This window comes from Hetaerina americana, unplaced genomic scaffold, assembly GCF_022747635.1.
Source record: "Hetaerina americana unplaced genomic scaffold, ioHetAmer1.1.p SCAF_1, whole genome shotgun sequence".
Classification (NCBI taxonomy): domain Eukaryota; kingdom Metazoa; phylum Arthropoda; class Insecta; order Odonata; family Calopterygidae; genus Hetaerina; species Hetaerina americana.
In genome coordinates, this window is record NW_027286069.1 from 61,461,398 (window position 1) to 61,473,996 (window position 12,599).

The following is a 12,599-nucleotide window of genomic DNA, read 5'->3' on the forward strand; positions in this document are numbered from 1 at the left end:
AAAAAAAAAGAGCAGCAACGACCAGTTGCCGTCCGAATATTCATGTTTGGCTGTATTCTTCCACGTGAAAAAAAAACAGGAAATGGGAAGAAAAATTTCCTGGTGGAAACGGATAACCATTAACTTTCGTTAATTTTATGACGTAAATCATTTAAATACCACTTCCATTATTCATTTTCATGCGGTAGTTTCCTTTCCGATTTCAATGTTTCCTTGCGGATATTATCTGAGCAAGTGCTTTAGCTAGTAAAACCAGCAAGTGAACCACCTGGTAGAGTAATAGTAGTAGTAGTTAGGGCAGGCGACCGACAGCTAAGGTCATTTGCGCCATTAGGGATGGACAAGAATGGAGAGGAACCCGGCGTCAGCATTGGCCTACACTTAACTAAAAGTGCCCAGGTGTCCGCAGTTTAACTTCCCATCCGACGGACGGTGTACTCACTCGAAGTGCCCTCCACAAAGCACCTCAAGTAGGAAGATGGAGATACCTCTGAAAAATATTCGACGCAGCCCTTCGGGATTCGCACCCGGGCCCTCTTGGTGGGAAGCCATTACGATAGCCACCGCAACATTTCTATCCCCGTCACATGGTAGAATTAAGTCCTGTTGTTAAATTTAATAAACTAATTTGGCGTATAATCCAAATATCTTTCCCCTGGTGAAGCCTCTGAAATTTTTAGAGAAACTCGATATTGAACTCGAAAATAAAACGCTCTGCGACTACTCGTAAAAATGGCCAATGCCACATTATCTTTCTCTCACTTCGTCTCACTCATTAGCAAGCCATCTGCGTTTGGCACGACACTCAATTAGACCCGCCGTTTTTGAGGTGGCGAAGGATTTTAATCGCCAAGGCTATAAGTAGGTGTTTTCGTGCTAAGACCGTGGAACAATCTCTTCCTCTTACTAGAAGGTCGCGAAAAAATACGATGATGATTAAGTGTACGAACTCACTACGACAATTTTTTCTCTTCTTTCAAACACAGCGAGACAAAAATAAAAAATTAACAGACATTGTCTCACTCTGCCTCAACCATTACTTTTCCTCGCTGTCCTTAACCTTCCTCCTGCTCCGCTTTTATCATGTTAGACCGCATCCACGCCTGCGCATAAGTATATCCTCCATTTGGCTTACTTTTCGACGCGAAAACCAGTCGTTTGCCTGTTGTCAGTCAGTTTGGTGTGGTTTGCCCGTGCGGCTGAGATCTCACCTCGAAACCAACTCCGTTACAGGAGAGGATTTCTCTTTATTCGCCGTTGCGCGTCGAAGTGTGCTTCACTTTTTTTGTTCTTTCGCCGAAGTTCTTGAGGGAGTAATTGCGTTTCGGACATTCACGGTATTACTCGCGGAAGGTTATTTGCGGAATTCCCCTTATAACGCTGGCTTATATATTTGAAAAATGTCACGTTATAGAAATCCAGCCAACGCAAGCTTGACTGAGATATGCTCACCTTAAGGGGAAAATAAGGAAAAAAGAAGGAATCGTAAGTCACTTTATTTTCTATTCTCCCATTTAAAGGAAACTTTTAAAACATACTGTATCTCTCATCTTAACCGTCCGTTGGTCATTTTTATTGTAATTGGTAGTAAATTTAGATACTCTTAGAAAGGATGGGTAATATTTGTGTTATAGTTTCCGACCTTTTGATATACCATTCATTCATTATGATATTTCATATTCATTCGTGGATTACACTTTACCTCTTGAGAGAATTTTAGTGCTATGACGTTTGCTTGCAGGGTGAACTCTAGAAATTCAGTCTGAAAGAAACTATTGCGGTTTCACTGATTGAATTCCTTGGATTTATTGGATATTTAATCGCATTTCGGAGCATATTACCTCACATGCTGAGCATTAATATTTTGTTTGGAAATTTATCGTAATTAATGAAGAGTTGTCATTCGGGGTGAATTATATGAAATCTGAAATTAATTATTCTATTCCATGAAATGTCATTAATAACCTTTTTTGTATGGCATATCAGTAGCAATTTGTGAGCTATACAGGCAGCACCGTTTTTGTCTTAAATTAGATTTATAAAGGGGAACTGCAAATTTCTTTTTGATTACCGGTGGGCCTGTAATATTTAATTGTCGGAGGTTTTTATTTTTCGTGATGTTAATCACTTTTGACTAATTTCTATATTACGTTGATCGAAATCAACGAGTATCGAAATAAAATACGAGCTTAAAATGTGGAGAGGCATTGAATTTTTTTCTAAATTTGAACTTGTTCTTGATGATGATCAGTTCATAAATTAATCTGCCGAATGAAGTATTTATACCACAGCGAATTTAAATCTCGATTGAAATTAATAGAAATACACTTAGTAATTTGGTCACGTAATTAAGCACAATTTTACCGACCATTTTAAATGATAGTTCGTCATCATGAATGCAAAAAATACAATTCAATATCACAGACGCATTATCGCTTCACAAATAAATGGAGTAACTAAATTAATGTAACGGCATCAATAATAGTTCGTATTATGGTCGCGCCGTTTGAATATTATCGAAGGGGTCACACTATGAGTGTGGTGACTAAATCTATTTTTTCCTTAAAGTTGTGCATTATTACCTTCAAAGACAAAACCATTATTTTTTTGACTATATGAAATACAAAACAGTTTCAATCGTTTGTTACAAATGTCTGTGTTCTTTTTCCCCCTTGCCAAGCATCCTATCCTAGTTCCTAACAATTTATTTCAACCCCCTCCACCGAACTCCCTGCAGCTCGCCACCCCGGCCACTTCCTCTAACATCCAGTTTTGTCTCCTTTGCCTCACCCTCTCGATGAGTCTATGCGTTGATAGTCATGCCTCCATGCGTCCTCGTGTTTTTATTTATTAAAGACAAGAAATAGTCGAAATCAGTCAGTTAATATATGTACATATTAACGCCTAAAATGTACTTGAAAATGTGTGTAAAAATAGTTTTATATTTTGACGAGTTTATCTACTTGGTGCAGAAGTTGTGCTAAGGTTAACCTTCTGGACATGACTGCGATTAAAATGAGTTCATTTATTCTTTGGTGGGTTACTGTTTCGCCCTCCCAATTGATTTTGCTGCATATATGTCCTTATAAGAAAGTGTTACATTTACTGCAAATTGATTTTATATGAATTACTTGTCATTTTCCCATCGCGCTATAGCGTAACTATTAGCTCTCATGGACTCTTAATCGATTCCACATGAGCCTAACGAATGACATTTTCGGACCAACTCATTGCCAGTGGTAAGCACCCTCCCGGCGAATATCTGCGTTATTGCAAGCTGACTCATACCCTACCATGAGGAATTATCTGGTTATTTTTCCGAGTTCTGGGTCACTTATCTTCGACCTTGTTTACTCACAGAATTAGTCACAGAAACCCGTTGAATTTCCAGATTCCGCCTATACATGCGCGGGTGTGTTTGTGTGTATGTGTGTGTGTGTGTGTGTGTGTGTATATATATGTACACACACACACATATATAGCATAGCAATTGGACGGTACAATAGAACACAAAAATAAAATAGATAACCACGTAAAAGGACACACATTTTAGTAAGTTTGAGCTTGAGGCCTTCTTCAGGTCAGACTGATATATATATATATATATATATATATATATATATATATATATATATATATATATATATATATATATATATATGTACACACACATACATTTCTTAAATACATTTGTGTCTGTGCATATATATATAGACACACACATACATATAAAATTATGCGTGCGCGTGTTTACCTTCTTGGTAATGGTACGAGGGTCATCCGGAAAGTAGTACCCGTTCGTGCCGCATGAAGTGCTGACGACGCGAGTAGCCGCTGGACGAGGTCAGATAGCTTCAGTGGCTTGTCTGCCTTCTCTGAGCCAAGTTGCGTGACGCTAGCATTGCCTGTGTTGTTTCTGTGATTGTTTACAATGTTTAAAAAAATTGAGAACGCCGCCAGTTGTGAAGTGAGGGCAGTGATTAAATTCCTCAATGCAAGAAACGTTCGCCCATGTGATATTCATCGCCAATTAAATGAGGTGTATGGAGACAATGTAATGGACGAGTCGTCTGTTCGGCGGTGGTGTCGCAACTTCAACATGGGGAGGGGGAACACACACGACGATGAGCGTTCGGAGAGACCGTCTGTCATTACAGACCAACTGGTGAGCTCAGTTGACGAATTCGTGAGGAACGATCGGCGCGTCACAATTGATGACATCTGTGAGCATTTTCCCAATGTTTCTCGAACAATTGTTCATGAAATTGTTAAACACCATCTGCATTATGCAAAAATTTGTGCAAGATGGGTCCCTCGCGTATCTCAATGAGCTGGCGGCGAAGGACTATGCAGCAGGAATACGTTATTGTCACACGTTATGACAAATGCCTTAATTTGCTTGGAGATTATGTTGAGAAGTAGTTTAAAGTATCCTCTTTCAAATAAAATTTTTTATGTCTGTTAATATTTACTTTTGTGTCTTTATTTCACGAACGGGTACTACTTTCCGGATGACCCTCGTAGATGCATTGTACTTTGGGGGGTCACAAAGGCGAAACTTACTCGATCTTCCGAGAAAATAAATAAAAACTCATTATGCGTTCACCTACTTTCAAAAGTTTTTTTCTCTACTGTCGAATAACTTTTAAGAATCACAAGTGATACTACTCCCATTAACTCCCCTGCCTCTCACAGTCCTTGAACCACTGCTTTGAAGTTTACTTCTTTCAGATTATCCAGATGATGTGTTTCCAAGTCTTGCGTAAATGATGGACGCTCATTATCACACCTGATTTTCAAGTATTTTTTGCTTCAAGTAAGCTCAGCGAGCCCATCGACGGCGTCTGGATATCTGAAGTGTCGTTCGAACGCCGACCCGCGCCTCTACTTGCGTGTTCCGGAGCATCGTTCCCCCATCTTTTCAAATTATGGAGAGTTGGGAGTCGTGAGTGGTCTTGTTTGTACAATTAGTCGTTCGCGACGGTAATCTGGGAGAGGAAGATTCTGGGGCGCATGGGAAGTGCGCCTGATACGGCGAAGGGAGAACGACATTCAGGAGATTTCGAAGCCCAGGCTTCCCACGTGCATATAACTTCGGGCGACTTTCTTTGTCACGGATGCTCGGCGTGGCCCCAAATGCGTTCATCGATCCGTCCCTTTCGCTCGGATTTGTGCGGCACACATGGGATTACACTTTACTGCCCCAAAAGGTATGGATGAAGTGATTTTCGAGTACTCCGTCCACGAATATAAGCGACGTGTTGCTTTTCTCTCTCTCTCTCTCTCTCTTGAGAGAGAGGTTCATCATTTTATTGTTTTCCTCTCTGCTGCTGATTTGGGAATAGAAGGATCGAACCCACTGGTGCCACCAGAAATTGCTGTGGGGTACTTTAAATGATCAAGTAATTTATTGGGTTGTCGTGGCGACCACATGGAGATAGGTCTGAAAAACACTAAAAATCCATGTTTTGAATATGTTTTTACATAATTCGTTCAAGATGGGCTAAATGATTGGCATTATAAGATTATTCATATGATGGTTTATATCCCATGCTAATAACTAGATTATTTTAATCAGAGAATACAATGGTTCTCCCTAGATATTCTTATCGGTTTTATAAAAATATGTATTTCTCAGTCCTCCCACTATGTTCCAATGATTGTTTTGGTGGCACCAATGGTACAAGTTGAACAAATGCTGAAGAGATCAGTTCTGGTGGATCAGATTTAGTTTCCACCCAATTCTGTAATGCACTTCTTCAGTTCCTAAAAAATATATCAAATATAAAAGTCATTCTGTTCTCATTAATTGTTTCAAGTTAACTTGTCAGCTAAAAACCTATCATGTACAGACAAAAATCATTTGAAAAATGTGAAAACATGTTCAGGAGACCTAAAAGCATTTTTTATTTATTTAATCCTAAAGTCAGTTTTTTTCATCATAGCAATACCTTACTAGGTATAGAGAAAGTGAACTATCAAGATTTTTCCTTGGTCTCTTATTTTCATCCATTGGTTTAATCACTAACCTAATTCCAATGAATTTTCATCGTACCATATAAAATGCAGCTTTACTAGGGATCTATGTTAATATTTATTCATGGATAATGAGTATTTCCACATTTTTTCTAGCATTCCTCTACATAGGTGTTTTAAGTTCTGTTTGTGCAGTTTGCATCATAATGTCTTTGTAGCAATTAAGCCCTTTGTTGGACTAAAGCTGATCAGTGGATATTTTTTTAGATGGTGAATAGTTTTTAGCCTAACTTTATATACTTTGGATTAATGAGGCTAGCCTTATTGCAAATGTAGGCTGATTCTTATCCTGGCTTAAGTAGTTATTCTCCAGTGATGAATTTTTTGTATGCATATGAACAATATTTAAGGCCTTCAAAGTTTCTGCCCAAGCACCTAAATAATCATATTTGACTTTAATTCGACTTTAGTATTTTGTCGTAGTTATAGAAAAGAGTTACTCAGTTTTCTATTTGAGTTGTGAAGCTGTGTGCTGTATTATTAAATACAATTGAGCCATGTCAATCACTGCCCGCTATCATGATCGAAAAATTTCTACTTTCTCATCTTTAGATATGTTAAGAAAAACATAATACCATAGCTCATTTCTTCTGGTATTCATGGTGAGAATTTTGTGTTTTACTTCTAAATATAGTATAACTGTAGATAATTGTACATTAAAAGTTACGAGTCATTTGATTTCATATGTACAATTTTCAGTGGATAGGAAGGAATTTATTCTTGGTACTGAAATTTTGCCTACAGCAAAAATGGTAAAGCATTTGAATGTTTTTCCTTGTGAATTATTGTATTATTTGATTGATATTACAGTATATGTTAAGGCAGATAGAAGGGTAAAATTATGAGTGAATACATCTTCGAAGGATCACATTGAACCAGCATATGATGTATAGAAAAATGGTGCAGCAATATTCACTTTAAATATCTAGCACTCGGTGTTAAAATTAATCTCACTCATTTTTCGATGCATGAAATGTTTTAGCACCAATTTCTTATTGAATAATTCTCAAAAAATTAGCATCCTAGTTATGTTTTGTCACATCCTCATCATATCATTGTTATTATTCATACCCACTGTTCCGCAGGATGATGTTTTCTTATTAAACATCTTGTGTCTGTATGTGTGTGAATGTTGTGATTCTTTCCCTTTACCTCATCAAAGATGTTATTTTTTCACTGTTCACGGTCTTTTTCTATCGTTACCCTTATTTTTGGGTCTATTCGTTGTTTTTGTTGCTATCTCTCATTCTCTCGTCGTCACTTGGGATTTGAAGTTTTGCCCTTTTGAGGATATGCATCATTGTTGGTCACCCCATAGTGTTGGCTGTCCCCGAACCTTCTCCTGGTCGTCTGTGGCCTACCCCCTTCTGGGGATCTTCAGACCGTGGACCCCCATGTTCCCAACAATGCCCAAGACCAAACACCCCCGACAACCCCACTCCTGCAGGGCTGGCGAAAACCCAAGACACGAACGGTGATGCCGGGAAAGTCAGCGCTGACGAAGCAGCAGCAACAACAAACTCCACCACCTCCACCACCACCACCACCACCACCACAGCAGACGACGCCGGCCAACAACAGTCAGCCTACACCCACCCCCCCTCCGTCCACCCCGGCCCCGACCCCATCCACTGCCGCCGCTGCTACCTCCACCACCGCCCCCTCCGCGACATCCCCCACCATCGGCGAAGGGTGCTCCGTGGGTGATAAGTCTCCCTCCCCCCAAAATGACACGCCTCAAACCGCCAAAGCGAAGAAGGTGCCTCCATCACTTCTTCTCTCTATCTATCTATCTCTTTTGTGCATCCTGCATGGTTTTTATGATAAGAATAATGAACCATTTATTCACTCGATTCCAAAACAAAACTTAACCAAAAAAAAAAAGAAACCCCTTCTGTATCCATTGAATCCTTACCATAATCATTGAATATCCCTGTGTATCTTCCCACTCTCTTGTTGATGGTTGAATTTTTGTTTTTCAATTTTTTATTTTTGTTGTTGCTGTTGAAGTGCATCTTATTCCAATTTTGATGGGACTGCCAAGTTGCTGCATACTCTTTTAATATCTCAATCTCTCTATCCCATTATTCTTTGTGGATGCTATCATTCATTCATGAAACAAAATAATACAACTCACTACCTTGACCTTCCTTGCTTCAGTATGTTATTTGTAGCCTGTCTGTGTATGCCTTCCATTGGAATGATATCCTTCCCGCTTTGTGATGATGTTCTTTGGCTGTGCTTAGTATGGTATGCACTTGATGAAGTGTCGCATTTCATTGTGAAGAATCTTTTTTATTATAACATCATGTATAGAGACAAAGCACTGCATCTCATGTGAATGAAACTGTTTTGCCAAAGTATTGTATGTATTTATGCTTGGCTTATGGTATCCACAATGCTGTAAATTGCACTGAAACTGTGTAATATTTTATTTAAGACTGTTATCCAATGCAATGGAATGAATCAATTTAATATTAAATGCTTTCAAATTAGTGCTGGGAGTGAACGGTAATGAGGAATCTAGAAATTAGTAAATTTTTCAATGAATTACTGTTATAATATCTTATATCTCATCGTTATTTCATGCAATTTTGAAATAAATTGTGAATTCATGCTGAAATGACACCATTAATGCTAGAAAAATTATTTTTCAATTCACCAGTTATATCTATTTTGCACTGAATTCAGTAGCTATTTTTATACTTGCTCAATGAAAATGCTTATTTAAGCAGGTCTAATTACTGCACATTTATTTTTTGTTACTAGTGAGGATTGTACTTTTATCTATGCTTTTTATTTTTATTGCTTATACATGCACCTAATACATAATTATCTTATCTATTTTTTCAATAGATCCTTCATTTTTTCCAGGAGAAAGAAGGCGGTAAGAAAAAAGGGAGAAACAAAGAAGGTAAGCACAATTTTTCTCTACTATTTTGACCATTAGTAGTTTAAGTCATGTAATTGAGTTCATATGTTTTGCTTTCATTGGAGTTGACGACTTTGTGTGTAATTTCTGAAAATATTAGATAGAAAGTTGTGCACTATACATTGCACTGGTCTTTTAAAAATTTTATTTGATGATTTTGTGACACATTTATTTTTTACATGCTTTTCCTGTTCATTGTGTTCAGTTTACTGTTAGGTTTGAAGGTAAATTAAAAATACCCATTTGAGATGGTTGTGGTTGGAAATAAATGGGATCTTTTCGGTAAGTTGTATACCAAGCAGATAAAGAGATTAGATCCTCAAGTAGTGGTATTTTCCCAGCTTCTTCAAACATGGTATATTCTGTGTTTTTCTAGGCTTAACCGTGAAAAATATTTTCAAAATATTTATAATTAAATAAAGTCTTTATTAGATTTTTAGTTTATGTTTTTAAATGGTGACTCTCTCTGATTGATGGCTTAACAATTCCAGTATTATCATACATGTATAGATCAACATTTTGTCAAACTTTGTTTTAAAGTAGTAAATAGTAATTTTTGTTAATGAATATTTGAGGCAGTGATTTACGAAACATTTTTTGGCTGTGGATTTTATATAATGAATGTTACTCTTAGATTTATCAGCTGGCATATTTAATTACTTTTTAAAAATAAATATGAAAGGTACTCACTCCTGCATAATATGGCATTAGGAATAATAAATTTAAATTATAACTGCAGATTTTCTTAATTTCATTTCTGATTACTGTATTTTTCAAACTACTCTTTTGCTTAAAAATTTTTACCTCATACATGTGTGGAAATGAGAAAGTAATTACTTACAACTTCCACTAGCGGAGCTGGGGTACTTATATTTCCAACAGTTTTTATCTAATGCCTACCATTGCAAATTATTGAAAATCAGGCCACAGCATAGAGTAAATTCAATTTTCTTAATCATTAAATTATGTCCAATAATGAATTTAAAAATAGAATAAAACAAATAATCTTTATTAAGATGTATTATTAATATATTCATCCCTGGAACTAAGTTCTGCTTGGTTTTTCTTTGACCTAAAATATTTATTCTTGAGACCTCATGAAAATTTTCATGTATTCTTGCTTCAAATGCATATATAATGCTGACATTTTTGAGAAAAGCTCCAAAAAAATTAAGATAGTATTGGATTTTTTACCTTATCCCTCATTCCTGAGTATATTTGTTCTTTCCATATTTCTACATAGTATTCCAATGATTTATATCTAATCAATAGTTGTGGCTAGTAAGTGAATTTTCCATTACCTTTTCTTGTTAATCAGATTATGTTACATATATTTTAAGCTATTTAAGTTATTTTGATACTTATAGTTTTTTCATTCAGAAAATTCCAATAGAAAACCATAATTGTAAAATTTTGAAGTGTTCCAATTAAATGAAAATTACTCAGTTTTCATTATAATATTTGTATAATTTAGTGCATACTTTTTATTAACCTCATCTTCTAAAATTAAGTCCATTTATAGTGATAGGGTCTCAATATTTAACCATTTATTTTTGTTGAATGCATTATGACTTGTGCACTTAGTGATTTCCATCAATTTAGCCAAGTTGTGGGCATGTACCTACACTCAAGAAGTTGGGGCAATTTCTGATATATTTACATATTATATTAAAATTAGAACAAAATGTTGAATTGTTTACCCTACCAAACACACCACTAATTACTAATTAAATAACTTTTGCAATGAGCTTAATCACTCTTTACCTCCATTGCTCTTCCTATTGTGCTTTATCAGCTACCTAGTGACATTGACTAAGTTTACCCCATGCATCACTGATTCCAGAACAATAAGTCCTTCCTTATGTGCACTCTGGTAAATTGAATGTAATTACCTGTTTCTCCTAAAGTATCTGACCTGCTTTAATGTCTGTTGCTAAGGAAAAGTCATATGCTGTTCACCATTGGTTTATGAGCTGTTTACTGATGTATAATTTATTAATGGGAAAACATTCCGATTTTGAAATAATACACTCTCCTTCCTCATTTTCATTCTTCACCTTAAAAAATTCTTGTTTATTTCCAAACAGCTTTATTTTTGTCCTGTGGTCAATTCATGTCAAGATAAGCCTAAAAAATGTTAAATAACTGGATATTTTAATGGCCAATTGTATAGCCTAGGTTCATTATCAATAAAAAAATAAAACTAATAAAATTTGTGAACAAAATTATTTATGAAAGTTTTTATAACAAAGCCACGTTATGCATTTTTCAATTTCATTCACCATGTACTGTCCATATTTAAAACAATAATAAGTTATAAGGATAAATTCAAATAAACTTTCATTCATAATTTAAGCCATAATAAAGCAGATAAGATGAGGATTTACCTATTTTAATTTATTTACAAAACATATTATATGCTGAAGAATAAACTCATATTTATGCATCCAGTGGCTTGTAGGTAAAAGCACTGCCCAAATACTTAGTGTTTATTCTTTAGAATATAAACAGCTCTTGTTTTATGAATTGAAAAAATATATCTCGGAGATGTGTGGATCAATGTTTAAGTTGTGAAGGGTGTTGAAGTTGTCTGTTCTTACTGTTGTAAGTTCAAGAATATTTTGTCTCCTTAAGCATAATGTTAATTAAGAAGAATATAATCAGTTAAAAAAGTTTGATTTATCATGTGTGAACTATGGCTATTTTTGTAAGCAAAAAAGAGTGAACTCGTTTTCCAAATAAATTTCTATTAACTTCAGCTAAGGTGTCTAACGCTCTAAATTTATTAATGCAGCAAGAGAATAATTGCTCATAATATGTAACTAAAATGATGCATATGCGTTTGGCAAAAAATGTAACTATCTGTGGGGCACCATCTGGGGGGTGTATATGTATATATATGCAAATGTGTGTATATATATGACTTTTCCTCCCCTGTTTCTTTCTTCTTTTACTTCAATATTCTATCATCTAAATTTGTTCTTGAAAGTAAGATATGCAATATCAAGTTGTTGACAATCTGTTTGCAATGCTTCTGTGTGATGGCTAAAATCTGCAAATCTGTGTGTTGCCTTCAGAAGTGTATCTGTGATAAGTTGCTATTTATCCTATTGATATCTTATGGGAATCTTTAGTGCCAATGTTGTACAATTGACTTTGTCTTTTTTCCCACATTTATCAAATCCTCCAATTGCTCGACGTGCCCCACCCGTTCTCATCCCATTCACTGGTGAGTGAACACTTGAGTTTCCCTGCCATTTGTTTCCTAGTAGACAGTTCTTACAAATATATGACACCTGCGTACTTATGATCTTACTTTGTGTTCTAGCATGATGATTATTTTTAATTGTATGTAAACAACCATAGCTATTCTCTTTACTTATTCATTCATTTCAAGAATATATATGCATGTTTTATTGCCTTAATTCATGTCTTCTTGTATTCTCTCTTTGACTCTTATCTTTCACCTTGCCAAATTTGTCATTACTTTGCTGCAAAATATGTGTGCTAATTACTAGATTTGGAATGTTCACATCTAGAATGTGTTTTGTGAAGAGGCTAGTAATTATTTATATTACATCCTTGTATGTACATTGTATTAATATGTTTTCATATCTACATTTTTTATAAT

At 35.7% G+C, this 12,599-nt stretch overlaps 1 protein-coding gene across 1 annotated transcript in view; it reads left to right on the plus strand.

The window, feature by feature from the left end:
* LOC139700722 (uncharacterized) overlaps positions 1–12,599 on the plus strand; it is a 118,895-nt gene that overhangs the window by 75,625 nt on the left and 30,671 nt on the right. Inside the window, exons 6-7 of the mRNA XM_071599186.1 lie at positions 7,484–7,795; positions 8,911–8,950. Of these exons, the coding sequence (XP_071455287.1) occupies positions 7,484–7,795; positions 8,911–8,950 (352 nt within the window). The remainder of the gene's footprint in view (positions 1–7,483; positions 7,796–8,910; positions 8,951–12,599) is intronic.